The sequence below is a fragment of the Mycteria americana genome, chromosome 7 (assembly GCF_035582795.1).
Source record: "Mycteria americana isolate JAX WOST 10 ecotype Jacksonville Zoo and Gardens chromosome 7, USCA_MyAme_1.0, whole genome shotgun sequence".
In the NCBI taxonomy this organism is placed as follows: Eukaryota; Metazoa; Chordata; class Aves; order Ciconiiformes; family Ciconiidae; genus Mycteria; species Mycteria americana.
This window is the reverse complement of record NC_134371.1, coordinates 414462-431413: the sequence shown is the minus strand read 5'-3', so window position 1 is coordinate 431413 and position 16952 is coordinate 414462. Positions and strand designations below refer to the sequence as shown.

At 36.8% G+C, this 16952-nt stretch overlaps 1 protein-coding gene across 2 annotated transcripts in view; it reads right to left on the bottom strand.

Moving 5' to 3' along the window:
* The window catches only part of RNF13 (ring finger protein 13), a 45089-nt gene that overhangs the window by 26925 nt on the left and 1212 nt on the right, over positions 1 to 16952 (bottom strand). For both annotated transcript variants that reach the window (XM_075506674.1, XM_075506675.1), the window contains 3 exons: positions 11341 to 11468; positions 8264 to 8344; positions 3037 to 3162 (listed from right to left, as the gene is read on the bottom strand). In XM_075506674.1, the coding sequence (XP_075362789.1) occupies positions 3037 to 3162; positions 8264 to 8344; positions 11341 to 11454 (321 nt within the window). In that variant the 5' untranslated portion in view covers positions 11455 to 11468. The remainder of the gene's footprint in view (positions 1 to 3036; positions 3163 to 8263; positions 8345 to 11340; positions 11469 to 16952) is intronic.

Here is a 16952-nt window from a genome sequence, read left to right as displayed (position 1 = left end):
TTGTTTAATTACTGGATTATAAAGTGATGGTGTTTGTGTAAACCCACACATAAATATGCCTACAAGATACTCAGCTGACACAGGGTTACTCGAGTAAAGAGTGACATTAACACAATCACAGCCAGGCACCTTCTGCGCAAGCTGCCATGAATAAGCACAGGCTTAACACCATCTAGCTGCCAAAAGCAGTAGCAATTGCCTGCTCAATTATATTGCAAAGCTGCAACTTCACCCTCGCTACCCAGGGCCCCAAAACCAAAAACATTAATTGTGCACCAAAACTGAAGCATTAGCCCATTTCTGAGATATATCTAAGCAGGATGGTAAAGCTTCAGGAAGTGATTTCTTATTGCACAGTAACTTTCCACTATAAGAAAATGACAATCAACCCTTTACTCAACAGTTACGTGCGTCAGAGCGCGCCATCAGTTCAGATTCTCTCCCCGTGTTCCTAACAACTATATTCCAAAGAGCAGAACAACATTATTGGAAAATGCAGACACCTTGAGAAATCCCAATATTTAAAAAAAAAAAAAAGTTTTAGATGTAAACATAAATGCATGGTTGGGAGTTTGGCCAATATTACATCACTACAGAAAATATCCATAGTGCATACATAAAATGATGTAATGTTTAATGATGTATTTGCTGGCTTTTGTGCCTAAAGAGGCAGTTTTAATATGGCGAGGAATCATTTACTTAAATTACATATAATCTCAGGCCATTCTAATAAGCTTTTCCACATGTAGCACAATTTTACATGATGCTTATTTGCCGAACAAACCTTTTATGTAGGCAGAAAATATGAGATGCTTCCTACATGATGTCAACAACATATTTCAGAGTCACTGATGACCAGACCCTCAATGTAGGCTTTTTACAAAAAGAAGTTTTGTAATTATGCATGAGTTGAAAGCACAGCACCACCCTCTCTTGATGAGTCCCTTCCCACACTGATCACCAACACAAACAGCAGTAAAAATCAAGTGAGAAGACACATTCCAAAAGGCTCTGGAACTGCTTCCACTTGCTTCCAGCCTTTACCCTTCTCTTACTGTGACATAATTTTTCCTGTAAGAAATCACTAGATGCTAAGAGAGAGATGGAAGGGAAGAGGAGATGGTTTCTGGCCTAGTAAAAATTCATGCACAATAAAACCAAGAAACAGCTATGCACCTGTATTTGTAGTTTTCAATGTAAAGCAGAAGGAGAGATGGGACTTTCAAATAAACTCAGTTCTTGTTAAAATCTGCATCCTGTCAGTCTAGTAGCTGATATGTAATATAACTCACATCTCAGTGCACATGCCACTTCCTGGCAGAAACTTCAGGGCAAAATGCTGTAGTATGTATGAAATTATGTAACACAATATTGCAATAGTATTAACAACATAATATAACAGTAAATTCACTGGCCACTGAGTACATAGATACCCATGCTTGCCTTGGGATTTCTGATCCACTTTCTACCTTGCTTTTTGTCTAACAGAGAAATGTGTGGGAATCCACTTTTCCATGAATATTGCATGAAATATAAAACATAACCAAAAAATGCTTACATACAGAGCTAGTGTGACTTAATCCTTAAAGAACTGACCACGGAAATCCCTCAATGGTAAGGTACAAATCTTCCACTTTCTGCAAGGAACACTCATTGACTGTGTGTGGCAAATCAAGATGTGTAAAATTAAAATACGAGAGTTCACATTTACTAAGTTGACAGCTATGTGGAAAAGCAATTCTGCATATCTTCCCCCTGCTTGACTTTTGCCTTTGGCTGAGCAGCTTTCCAAAGCTTCTCAGAATCTCAGAATTCTGTGACGAGCAACAGAGATGTGATTTTTCTGGTTTAGTACCAGAGTAAAAAAGCTGACGGCTCAGTCACAATGCCGACTTCTTCAACAAAACAAGTGGTCTTCAGCAAACAAGCATTTACTGTATTTCTGATTAAAAATATATTCCACTAGAAAAATTCTGACCTGTTCCTTTAACAGTGTCTTTCAGCAGTAATACTGTCACATCAATTTAGGGGCAGCAATTAGACAGGCAAAGAGGACGTGAAAAAGCCAAGTAGTCATTTGCCTTTCCTTTTCCCACTAAGCCACATACACACACGGTGACAGGATTCACGGTACAAAATATGTGACATTCCCGAGTTTGATGTGAAGGCAGATTGCATGAGCAGTGAGGCTGCCTCTACAGCTGGAATCTGTGAGTAGAATTTACATGTTTAACCACAATGCCGCTTAACTGAACATACCACATAGCAGCAAATACAGCTGAGTCTCCTTTTAGTTCATGAAAGTCAACAACGAATTGAAAAGCCCTGTTTTCCTTAAGACGTCCTTTGCTGCCCCACATATCAGGGTCATTTTCAAGAAAACCATATATTCTAGCCAAACACAAATAATTCTAATTTTGTATTTTTAAAATAACACAGAGAATACTCCACTTCAGTTGCAGGTCAAAATTTTTATAATCTAAATACTTCACAATATAACATCTAGCTGTTATACCCATTTAAAAAGATTCCCATCCTGCCACTTGTGCCTGTTGCTACCCGGCAGTGCACTGTCTCCTCTCCCCATCAACCAACTGTGACAGTACCATTGTTCATGGTGTCTCAGTGTGAGCCACAAGAAGATGATCCAGCTATTAAAACCAAAAACAAATCAGAAAAGTGGCTTGCAGATTTGCTTTTATGTTATCTCCGTTCCTTAATCTCCCCTGTGATCCCTGGCAGCAAAGAGTCTAACTGGCAAGAAAAGCTGATATTGCTACTGAATGCTTTCCATTATAAAGCTGCAGCATCTGTCATCCTTATTTGCTATGTAAGCTGGCTCAAACAGGTAATCTTAAACTAAATCATATCACAATACTGCTTTACCTGCCTGTAGACAATGAAATTCTCCCTTCCCTTCACATCAGTATCTATCCTGCTGTTAGCTATAGATATTTTTCTGAAACACCAGTGAATTCTTTAAGATCTTGAAACAGAGAGGGGAAAAAAAATAAAATAATAATAAAAAAATCTTACCTTGATATCAAAGTTGCACTCAAGCCTTCGAATTAACACAATAAAAGCACTGGACGAGTTGTCTTTCAGCGGAGGTGGGGCTATAGGCTCACATGCATTCTCTGGTTTTGAATTTATTAGGAATCCCTAGAAAACAGGAACAAACAGGAGCTTCATTTCTCTTTGTCTTAACAGAAGGATTGGCAGACAAGTATAAGGAAAGAAAACCCTATGTTTTCATACAATAGCTAAACAAATTCTTATCAACTCAGTTCTATATCACAGCAAGATTTCTGCTACATCCCTGACTATTTATTTTGATTCATCAGAATCTTTATGTCTGTAAGGAATTAGAAAGTTAGAAAGAAAATACAGTTTTTCCAATTACATTATCTAAAGTTCAAAACTCAGACTTTGCAATATCATTCGGCAGAAAGAGGACTGCATATACTACATTAATATTGTGGAACTACTATCCTAAGATGTATGGAGCCTAATCAAGCAAACTGAAGTATAATAGCCTAAGAAGCACTAACACAAACCTAGTACTTGGCAATTAAAAGGGGAAACTGGAGAAAGTTACGTGCGTGAAATCAACACTGAACAAGCATACAAAACAGCTGGTCTGCTATGGTAAGCAAAGACTATAGATCACCAAATCTGCTATGGTTGAAAGATTCACAGAAGTAGGAAATTCTGGCAATACCAGTCTTGAAGCAATCTTTGGATTGTTTTTAGGTGACCGAGTTAGTACTCCACCACTGAAAATGTTTGGAGTGGAAACTCTCCTAACCTCGTGCTTTAACATCTGCTGAAAAATTCTACAGCTTCTCAGAGGAAACATGCTCACCTGAGTACTGAATGCACTGACACTAGGCCCTCCCCACGATGTTGTGACTTCAGGGTTGATCTCCTTTCCTAGGACTGTAAATGCTCGCTAAACACTGCCGACATGGAAATCTATGTAGGACATGCCAGAAGACTATCATGCCTACTGCACAATACTACCTGCTCCAGCTCCAAAGAGAGCAGACCTTCCCTTTTTTCTTTACTAGAATATGCTTGCTTCCTTGGTCAAATCTGTAGATCACCTGAAAAGGAGCTTCTTTATTAATTACATTAAAATCAGTTAGTTAATAATTAGATTGAGATTAATTAGATTCCCTTCTGTCAGTCTCTTCACAACAGATTTTGATTACCAAGATACAGAAAATCCAGACTGTACACCTAGAGGAGGTTTTGGCTACCCTTCATTTGAAGCACACCTCTTCAGAAAAGTTACTTTCTTTGCAAGGTGCTTGTGCAATAAGGTCACAGGGTGGTAGAGGCCTTTGGATGCTAATGCAATGGAGTATCAGTTGACGTAAGAACATTCCTACAAGATTCACACTTGTTTAAATCAGTTTTAAAGCTAGAGCAAATTATCATACAGATAAAGAACAGTGAATTGCCAGAAAATAAGAATACAAGTATTTTGTTTTATGCAAATAAAGATCATGAGAAGCTGCACTGCTGTAGGCTCAAGAAATTATTGCTACAGTTCTAGATATACCCTTGAGAGCTTTAAACTCTCAGTTTTCACTGACAGCTTTAGATATATAGAGAGATGTCATCACCTGTGTAGGAATAATGATTATTTTATATAATAATTATATAATATATATAAGTATATATAAACATATATATAACTGTCAGTTTAAATATATAAAATATATGTAAATTTATATATATACAGTTTATCCATATGAACTGTAAGTTTAAATGTACTTTTCATATATAATCCTACATCTTATCCATAAATATATATTATTCATAAAGTTTAACCTACAACAGAGAGAAGCAATTTTGTCCTGAGGAATAGATTTTTTGCAATGGTAATATTCCTTTTGGCAAAGAAGCTGCACCAGCACTCTGTCCTTTGCCAAGTTTGTGGTGACAGGCACAACATTACACAGTCTACAACAATTAAAAGCAATATCCACTGAAAATTCTACACTGATTTGCTGACAGCCAAATTTAGGTCCCTGAGGCTCCCCTAATTCATATAGCAAAGGTTACTTATGTTACGTAGTTCCACGCAAAGCATTTACTCTTTTTTAGCTAGAGTGGTAGGGCTGGAACGAACTGCACTCTAGAGAGAAGTTTTACACAAATCACACCTCATGTTACAGTTAAACATGTACATAGAAACCAAAGGCTAACTACAACTAGACTGGATTTTTCTTAATGCTACCATAAGTTCTTAAATATCTTTAACTGAGAAGCTGTTCTTCTAAAGACACAGGCACAAATGACTGGCCACTTGTGGTCAGTGCTAGAGCACACAAGCTAAAAAAAAAAAAAAAAAAAAAGCACCTACATTTATGCTTTGGCACCAGATGTTACAGAATCTGGCAGATTGCGTTTTACAAGTTGCATATTAATAAATCTTAATCATAAGCATTGAAAAAGTATACAGTTTTCATTCTATTTCAACCAATATCATAGTATTTTTTAAAGTAATTAAAATCTTAATGCAAACAAAGAAAAGAGTTTTAGTATTATATTCAGGACTAAAACTCATTATTATTTCTACACAGGTGACAACATCTACCTCAATTAAGACAAAGAGCTGTCTAACAGTTAAAAAGGTTAGAATCAAAGCTCCTTATATCTATTTTTGATGTATTAAATTGGCTCACTACTTGGGCAAATCACTTAATCGCCCTCTGTTTCTCAATACAGTCAGTAAACAACTACACAGCTCTAACACCACTTCTCCCCACGATAAAACCCACTGGGCATGAAAATGAAGTCATCTTCAGGTTTCATTTGCAGAGGAATTCTTAGAGGTACAGGGATTCTTACAGCAATTTATTCCCCTTTGGGATTAAAAGGACACCCAATCAAAGAGTGATCCAACAACCTTGTACCTTCACATCAGCTTCATTTTTTGCATATTGTTTACTCACAATCATTGCAACATCAACGATGCTGCAGAGCCAGATTTTGGGGCCACACAGGCTACAGACAGAATGAACAGGAAAGCAGCTCTCTGCCCTCGTGTGCTATTCACGGTCTCTATAAACGACAGCAATTCCCCTTCACCGGAGCTTGGAAGATGGTCTGCCTAAATATGTTTACAGCTTAGAATTCTTACACAGAGTAAAACCATATCTATCTCAGTCATAAATACTTACTCATACACTGTTCAACATGACAGCCAGACAAACAAGTTACTGCCACAAGACTGACTCCATGTAGCCACTTCCACAGTAAAAAAAAAAAAAAAAAAAGTAATGAAACCTGAACATCACACAAGTAGTAAATTGTTTGGACGGCTACATGAAATTGCCTTTCTTGTAGATGAGAGTTTCAAGTATAGGAGAGGAAGGGAAAATAAATTTTATCTGACAACAAGCATCAGCTACGCAATCTCAGCAACAAACTTACCTCAGAGGATGTGACCACTGTAACTGAACTAGATATTCACCTAGCTTTTAAATACTTTTCTAAGCAGCAGGACTATGACACCAGTTTACACCGTTAACATCACCATATATAATTTATTTTTAAATAATTTATTTTCTACCTCCTCTATCTTACTTTATGCAGATAAAAGGGAGTTTGTCTTTACACCAGTTACTAATTACTGCCGCCAGAATGTATGGACAGCCACTACCTTAGCAGAAGTCAGAACAAGTAGAACATGCCTTCTCATCGTTGCCTATGGAAGCTCCATTTATTTGACCTTCTTCATAGTTCTTTCCCATTTCACCTTGAACATAATTTCCCTTTTATTAATTTCATTCAGCCCATCTACACATCTTACTACATTCCAAGTGTATTAACCACACTAGACACACGGAAAAGGAATTATCCCGCTGTACAAAACATGCTTGCTGCTGTACTTCAGAAGACATCAGGTCTTCAGAATTTCTAACCTAGTGCAAAATAATGATAAAGTCCTATATGCATTCCCATGGTTATAGCCATCTTTGACACTTTTTGCACATTAATCGCTTTGCGTGATATGTTAATATGATTTTTCCCGTTCCAGTTCCATTAACATTTGCAAATCCTTACACCTTACTTCTGTCTTCTCTAATAGTAGGTGCATTTTACAATTCAATATGGTATAATATTTACCTGCTTTTTAGTTCTTATATATCAAACTGGATTAACAAAATTAAAAAATTTTTAAAAAGTCACACATACTTTTTCTGCTAATTCAATATATTATCACTTACTAGTGCCTTCTGTTAATAATCCTCTGACCAGCTTTCAAGTCACGTCACAGCATTGCTATCCCAATATGACTTTATTTGGAGTATAAGAGACTACAAAAGATAACTATCAAAAATGTGTATCTGTGCTACCTGCATTTTCCCCACTTACGGATACGAAGTAAAATAAAATAGCATTAGTGCAACACGTGCCTGAGAGGAGCACTGGGAGAATGGGGAACTTCTCACTTCTCACGTACTACGGGGTGTGGATTGCAATCGAAAGGAAACTGTATAAGGAGAGGGTGCATGATCAATCACCAGCTACCTAGCCACCAGCTTTGTGACACAGCATGTGTGGGTTAAGGCAGAACTGCAGCCCCTGAACTTCTTCATTCAGCTGCTTAAGAAATGCAAGGACGGAAGCAAACTGACAACAGTTCTTTTACTTTCCCCAGAAAATGAGCTAAAATTCCCTTACACAGCACTCTTAATGTGGGCCACATGCAAGGAAGATAATTCCTCTTGCCTTTCCACACTTCACAGTGTGAAAGGGCTCACCAATATACGACCCTACAGAGACAATAAATCCTCCAAATATATTTTTTTTAATAAATCAAGACAAAATTCAATCTGGCACCCACTGGTACCAGTGCAAAGTAACTGACATCATATATCAGTATTGCCACCAACTTCAGAGAAAACAATGGTCTACCAAACTTACTTTCTTAGACTCTCATCATTCAGCTATTTTTCATTTATTTATTAAAAACATTCAGCAAATTCTCTCTTACACACAAAAGCTCAAGTTACCAAAATTCTCTTCTTAGGAGAGGAATCTCCTATTCACAGGCAACAGTTCATATCAGACCCTTTGCACATTTCTTTTGCTTGAGCAGTAGATTAATCAGTTCTGTATTTATTTTCCCTCAGTACTACATTCATTTAACTTTTATCTTTTTTAGGTTATAGAAGAAGTGTTCAGCAGATACGGTCCTCTATATATATATTCAGGATATATATATATATTTTTTTTTTTTTACCTTCAAGCCTTCTGCTGGCAGTCTGTAGCCAAATCTAGCAGGTAGATCATCAAAGGTCTGGGTTCCATTTTCAAGGTTATACTAAGAGAAATAAATTTTAAAGAAAATTCAGGTTTGCAACAAGAGAGAAATAGATAACAAGTGTAAATAGAAATAAACAACACTATGATTTTTTTTAGATTAAAATATATATCAGACATAGGACCTCTTGTGATCATGTCAATGAAATCACAAAATTGCTTCTTCCACCCATATGGCAACATCATCGTTTTCTTATCTAGTTGTGAAAACAAGAAAGTAATAGATCTTTCGTTAAATTATCTGTATGTTAAATCTTTCCTTCTACTGTCTACAACTCAAATACCATCATATTTGCAGAAGAGAAACTACAAACAACCCAAAAAAGCAAAAGTCTGAAGAGCTGGGTTTTTTGGGTGTGGGGTTTTTTTTTGATGGTGGTGTTCTTGGTTTTTTTGCTTTGAATTCACTTCCGTACAGGGAAGAACAGCTTTTAACAGGTGGTTCATTGTAGGCAAAGAATAGCCTCCACATGTTATCCCTTCTCAATTCCTTGCTATCTATTCAGGTGAGCAGCTGAAAACTATCTCTACAGTTTTGTTTTATACTATGAGCTTTAATTTCAAAACAGAGGAATACTGTAAAGACCTTAAATCTGTGGAAGCTTTCTTTCCCCTTTCCTTGTTCATCTTTTGTAGCTCTATGATATGCCTAACCAATGCAGAATCCATACAATAAAAAGTGCAAATTTTACGTATGCTAAAATTTTTTTCATTAGAAGTAAAAAAAGTTAGTTTACTGCAAAAGCTGTGAATTACACAGTAACTGACTTGAATGCCCATCAGTTGGTAAGTTTTATTAAATAGCTTAGTGACTCAGAAATATTTGCTTATTCATTGTATCATCCAATTGTCATACAGAACAGTCAAGTAAGGATCGTGTTTATTTCAGAGGGACAAGACATTTCCTAATAGCCAGGCTTAGACAGGGGAACTGAAACTACAGTTCAAAGAAAAACACCACCATGATTTATCTTAACTCTTTCAAAGGAGCTTCCTTCCCACAGACTTTAATAAAATTGAGAGGAAAGAGGTAGGAATGGAACTAAATTTCAAGGAATTGTTTTTGTTCTGTGTAAGCAACCTGCTCCATGCAACCTCTCCTCCTGATCTTCCACCCTACCATCATGTAGCACAGCTCTGTGCCAGTACGCTGCCTTCCTCCATCCTAACTATTCACTCATCCGCCTTCTTCAAAACGTCCTTCCTGAGCTTGTGCTACTGTAAGTTTTCCCTTGAATCACTTAGCAAGCCCCAACTTAAGCTAGGACTCAGACACAAACCTATTTATCTCTTGTTTAAAAAACACCCAATCCTGCCTCCTATACACATAACAGCACTTTATACAAACACAATCCTTCCTTTGAGGCTGCAACTGTGTGAGAACACAGAAGCATAAAAATCCATCTAAATCAGTAAGGAAAAGAAGAATTTCTTTCGTTGGCGAACCCAAAACTTCAGCTGGAATTTTGCTCCCCAAACGGGCAATCATTAAACCATGAAATCTCTAAAGATTATAAGCTGTCTGTATACCTTCAATTCCATGTGACACACTGTGCAAACATTCCCTCTCCTTCCGAGTATCTCTTAAGCATTCCACTGGCTCCTTTTCACAGCAAAGTTTTAATAAGTGTCTAGTTCATCTCTTCATTTCCTACTTCAAAGGTATTCTCAGAATAGATCAGTAACTTGCAAATATCCAAGAATAAAAGACACTTCATTTTTAGATTGAATTATTCTAGAATACTGCACACGGAGGCTTAAATAGAAGAAATTAAACTAAACTTCCAAAATGTCTTTTTTCTTTTTTTCTTTTTTTCTTTTTTCTTTTTTTTGAGGTTGGTGGGATTTTGGGTTTTTTTTGTTTGTTTGTTTGTTTGTTTTTTAAATATCTTTTCTAAGGGAGGAAGTAGCAGGAATGAAAATTAGGGTTTTTATGAAAAGAGGAAGCACAGGCTTGGTGAGAGAGGGAAGGGGGGAGGGGAAATCAGGTTTACAGTAGAAAGCCAATTTAAAATTTCACAATAGAATGGTGATGTCAGTTCCATAATAAAGCAATTATCCATCTGCATTAATTGTTTCTTAAAATTATCTACAAAAAATAATAATAGAATAGTAACAACCCGAAAATCCAAATAACATAATTCAGTAGTCATCAACCGCACATCACCACAAACTTTAAAGTATTTTTATTTTAACATTTAACTTCAAGGGTTTTTCACTCTGTTCTCCTACATTAATTGGTATTATATTAACAACTCTCCTGGATATCACTGTAACTAGCAGAGAATATAGAGACTACAGTACTTAGGTTTAATTATTTCAGTGGCTTAAGCTCTATCCTACAAAGAGACATATAACTTCCTCCATAAAACACCACAATATATAAAATTGCTAATAAATAGCCCAGATACAACTTCTGCCACTGACTATGTTCATTATACTGCTTATTAGCCCGATAATTTAAAATTCTACACACCCAAAAAATATTATTCTTAATGATAGCAGAGATTACCAGCTATTTAAAAAATATATATCTAGATGTAACATATACAAAAACTTTACTGACAAGGCCTCCAGCGCACACATAAATTATACTAGCCACAGAAGATTTTTTAAAATTTATTTATTTATATACAGTTACCCTACAAAATAGCATCCATCACCAAAACTTAAATTGCTGCCTAAACCAAATAATCATGGAATTCTTTTAATAGGGTTATAACATACTATAGGATATTTGGTCAGATTGGAACTTTTTAAATGAGTATGGGAATTAAGTGCTTTCACTGTTATGGTATATCTGAGCACACATCATCTGTAAGCTCATTTGAAAATGTACAATTTATTTTTTTATTGAACTAAACTGCTAGGGCAATAACATTCCAAGCAACCTGCTATAACATTTATTGTACTCACTGATTCATTAACAGAATAGTTTAAAAGAAGATTCAATTTTATACAGATTTCATCTATGTAGAAAAATATTCTTATACTTACTGCTAAAATATCTGCCTCCACAGGTAAAAGATTCAGGAAAGCAAATAACTGAACAGTCAAAATAGTGTATATCTGAGTGGCAGACAACATCAGCATTCCTACTGACAACAGCATATTTTATTTAGTACCTGCAACAAAAAAAACAGAGAGTCAAGGCATATAGCAAATATTTTCCTTTGTCATTTTACTGGGCTCTATTGGACAGTTAAAATTTTTCTTCTAAAGAAGCATGCAAAATTTATTCTGCATTTGCTTTTGAGAAACAAGCAAACTTTAATTTATACGATTATTTCAGAGACAGAAGTCCCTTTTGCTAAGAGCATGTAACCTCCATGGGAATGCATGCATAAAACACAAAAATTATAATAATAACACTTCAAAAAGCTTTAGGCAACACATAGCAATGCAAGCGATATACAGGAATGAACATTCACATGATATTAATCATCCTTAGACATTGTTAATTTTAATCTTCCCTTCTTCTAGCGTAAATCCAAATCAGCAAAATTCCTCAACCTGGAGTAGTTCTACTAAAAGCATTTATTCTAAATATACACTTGCAAAACCAGTGTGATACCAACAGGTAACAAATACAAACTAGTTCTATCAAGTTCAGTGACATTCACAAATGCTCAAATGTGACTCATGGTCTGGACAGCAGATTTAGTCTCCTGTAAAGCGTGTGTGCTTTTGAGACCTTTAAAAAAAAGAACACAAGTAGTCTGTAAAGTATGCTTGCATAAATTTCACAAGCTCATGACATTAAAAGGAAGTTAATTCTGCTTTGTTAATAAATTTTCACCAAAAGAAGCAGCAAAAAGCAACAGCTTGTGTCTAGAAATAGAGGGGCATGTTTTCTAACAGAAACTGTTATTTAAAACTGCTGATTTATCGTTAATCAAAGGAAAAAAAAAAAGTAAGAAGAGGGGTTAGGAGGAAGCAAAACAAACATTTTTATATTCTTCCTTTGCCACACAAAGAGATTTTTTTAAAAATATATTAAAAACACAAATTAAGGGCCTGAACACCTTCCTTGTATGAGCAATGATACCTGCGCCCTTACTGAAGTCATTGAGTGTATCATGTCACCCTCAAAAAAACCCCAACAAACAAAAAGCCCCCCAACAACAAAAAAACAACCCCCCAAAATCCCAAACAAAACAAGCATTTGCATGAACAGGACTTTGAACTCCCTCTCAAATTTAACACATGCATTAACTGCAATGGATCTCATTCTGTAATCTCTCGTATCAAAAACTGGCCAATTTTACAATCATACATCTCTTGAAACCACAAAATTTGGCCCATCAAATACAACACAAGTGTTAAAGATACAATGTTTAAATTTTGAACATTTCAATTCTTTCCGGCAAAGACAAAAGCTAACACTTAAGATAAAATCCACAGTACTGCTCAGCTTAGAAACTCAGTATTCTTTGAAATGGGTTACAGATTACTTTCCACTTGTCTCTTCCAAATAATTATTTTTCTGGCACCAATGAGAGTCCCAGTCTAGACAACAAACATGATTCAGGTTGAAATGTCATTTCCATCACTGATAAAGGCTGTTCCTTAGGACCACAGGATTTACTGAATGTCTGTGGAAGACCAACTTCCTCCACACTTATTATAGGGCCCTCAAATTTATGCTCTCACAATCCACAAACATAGGAACAACATGGTGCCAATCTGCAACATCGCTAAATATCACATTTAATGTAGTAAGAAATGGTGTCTCTGCAAAGCCTTAGTCTAAAATGCTCAATACCATGTGCCCATGGGCGTTTAATCCAATGCAAGTCTTTCGGCTTCTAATACAACCCAGAGGCAATTACATAATACACAGCCAGATGAAGGGAAAAATTCTACTAGCTAAATTGCATAATCAAGCATCCAACAACTTGGGCTGGGCAAGGGAGAGGAAGAAGTTTCAGCCTTTCACGTAACTGACTTACGTCTTTTTGTGCATGCCACTCAGGTACTGCAAGAAGCAAGGTTCTATAGGGGAAAACTATGAGAATAGGGTTTATTAAACTATTTGTCCTTTTGTGTAGAAATGGCTATACGGATAAACGGATGTTGCACAAGTAGCCACAAAAGCAGCATTTCCTCATTCCTGAGTCCTTGAATTTCCACATAAACTGTACCTTTTAATACTTCCCCCCCTCAGAAGTTTCCTAATGTTTTTAAAGGGGGTTAAATTCCTGTACACATACTTCCCACAGCTTGCAGGAATGTGAGCATTTGAGATTTAGCCTTCATTTGTGCTGTTGAGAAATGCAATCTGAACTGGAGGAATAGTGAGCTGACAAAGGGATAGAGACTTCCAGAGAGGAAAGACGTGGAGCTGGATACGAATCCTGGCCAGATGCCCATCTATCTTCTCCCCCATCTCTCATGAGCTACATGTAGCAGCTTCTGTCCTGTACGACGTTCCCAAAATACAGGCTGGATTACTGCCATGCTCCCCCCACCCCCAAATTAAACCAGCATTTGTCTTCTCTACCTCTTTACCGACTTTACCCTTTCACTTTCTTTTCCCCAGATGTCATATTCTATCAACTTTATTTTTAAAACAGAACTCAGCATTAATATACAATTTCAAAGTGCTAGTGTAACATGTTCTGCATCAATACTCTGTGTAAGTGGCAAAAAACACAATCTATATGAGCATATTATAAGCCTTTATAAGCATACTGACATGGGAGATGTTTTCTAAATTTGCATTTTAAAAGAACACATTTTAACTATGTAATAACCTAGATCATTTAATAGCAGCACTTCCATCTACAGAACTTGAGAGACAACAACCGTCGTTCATTTCTGTGTGTCATGCTCTCACGATATGACTGCACTACCCAAGTTTGGTGGGATAGCTACAAGCACACAGCCTAGAGGGGAAAGACTCAGTGGGATGCTGCGTTATGATCCGTCCGGACAAGACTCTTCGTCTGCTGGATGTGGGCTTAAAAAAGAATGACACAACTCTCTCACACAGGAAAGCTTATTCCAAGCAAAACTACTAACTGAGCGAGGTAATAACATTTTAGTGCTTAAACAAATACCTTTTTGTTTTTCTTTTAAGAGGACCATCTTAACAAAAACTCTTCAGAGCAAGGAATAGTAATGGAGAATTAGCCTAACTCAGCCTCCCACAACAGCCTTTTACTAACCTGGGATACAGTAAGAGAGGAGTGTACAGCCTGACCATCATTAATTCCCAGAAAATCTCTGGCACCAGGAATAGCCCCATGAGAACGCTGCTAGACCCTGTTAAGGAGAAGCAGCCAGGAGGAACCTCCCCCTCAGCTCTCACTTCCAAATGGCTTTCACTGCAAAACCACAACCTAACGCAGAAGATCAGGACCTCTGTTATCCACTGACAAGGTACATCTGACCGTTTCTTCTTGTACTGTTGCTACAGCCATAATCCAGTCTTAAGACAGACAATGATTAGCTGTCTACAGAGGAACTTCAGATTCCTCTTAGGCTTAACTATAACATTATTATGTGCAGGCAACCTCTTAGGAACACAGAAGTACAAAGTATCTTACTCCCCTTATAAAAGCTCACACCTAAATGTGATCAAGCTAAAAAATCCAACATTCAAAATGCCAACTCATTCAACAAAAAACACGTGATCCAGTACACCTCCTACTTCAGAGTACAAAACAAGCAACAATGAAGTGCTACTCTCAGCATGAGATCTAGCCACTTTCATTGCTGAATTTAAAAGGACTGCTTGGTCCACAGATGGACTAAGTCTCTCTAGTGATTCTTCTAGTCTCACAGTAAAAAATTACTTGAAATGACATAAAATTAAAACAGCGGTAACACAATACAGCATAAAATACACTGGATCCAATATTGCTATAATAGTTAAAATAATTCAGGGACGTTTTAAAAGTAGAGGGTATGTGCTGAACAATATCCTTATCAGAACATCTGGATGTCCTCTAACTTCTTTTATTGGAGGAATTAAAAGTACTTCACAAACAATTAAACTCAACTAGGTCATCCAAATTTTTTGTATGATTGTTGAAAACCTCCAAGTTGAGGCTTCTTATTTAAATGGTTCCATGTGGATTTGTTTTCATTTGACTGTAGATATTTCATTCTGAAAATGGTAACTTTGTTGACTTAATCAAGAAATCGCAGCCAAGACTACTACATTCTTTCAGAATCAAGAAACACCTACGAATTCCTGTCTTCCTGCCCTATCCTTTGTGGGGTTTTTAAGCAGAAAGCATTGTCCCATGACCTGAGGTCCTCAACATTAATTAAAGCAAATACTGGAGAGTTAGATTTGATTTAAACTGACACTAACACGAAGATAATTAAAAGTAATTGTTACTAATGGGAGGAAACAGCTGATATTTTCAAAAACAGTTCTCATGATTCTGACTTGGTCATTCAGACATATGATGTTTTGTGAAACTTCAACTGGTTAGCGGAACTGAAGTTACAGTCACAGGAACCTGCAATGAATTATGAAATTCATGAATTTTTATTTCCAAATTAAGATTTACTGGTTTCTGTCATCAGCCTGCCCTAACAAAGAGGATGTCGGTGAAACTGGAAGGATAAAGAACAATCGTTCAAAAAATACAATCATTTTTACAGTGACAGAAGTAACAATACACTTGAAGCTATCACAGTATTTTAACCATTACGGTAAATTCAGCACACTCCTCACAACACAGAGCAAGCATTAAAATAGCATTGAGCAAGGTTAGAAAACACCAGAATTGAAGCTGTTCCTGCAAACAACACACACATACAGTGCAGCCTTCTCTGTCAAGCAGTTACATACATACAGATTCTTCTGGGCCCAAGAACTATTGCCTCAAATGCAAGAAAAGCACCTTACAATTCCTGAAATTCCGTGGCTCATTTCTAGACTACACTCTTGATTGAATGAGGCAGCTTACAGTACACAGAAATATAGGTGTATGTAATTAAAGACTATACTGTAAATGACACAAAAGAAGTTAAACTTGACTCTGCATTAATCTTCAGCACTTTACACCTGATTTTCCCCGTGTCTACAAAGATCTCTGTAAGTAACTTCAGGTGGTTTGAGAGCCCTTTTTTTCCTTTCCACTCTGCATCCTAGAACTCACAAAACAAACCAAGCCTGAGGAGCTCCATCCCTCCATCACAGGACTGAACAGGATCACCAGGTCAGAACTGAGGAGGAGAAAATGCAGGGTGTGCTGTATCACAGCATACCTACAAGCAGCAAAACAACCACGAAGCAAATACACTAACTTGGAATACATCAGACAAGGCATTGCCCATGAAGATAAGTCAGCAGTAGTATTGTTGTATGTACAATAGAAAATACATTCCTGATTACACTTTCGAAGGAAGAGGAGAGCAAAACGTCCCTTCTCACTTGAAGATAAGGATGGCTAAACAAGCTCAACACAAGAACTGACAACACACAACAGATACATCTATCTGCTGTACTGGACGCTCAGAATGCCTTGCCTACCTCTTGGTACGTTAACGATATTGTTTGTATTAATAATAAGGGGGTATGAAACACAATGTTTTTAACACCAATACACTGACTCTCTGACCAGAACAGGCAACCTGAGTGGAAAACA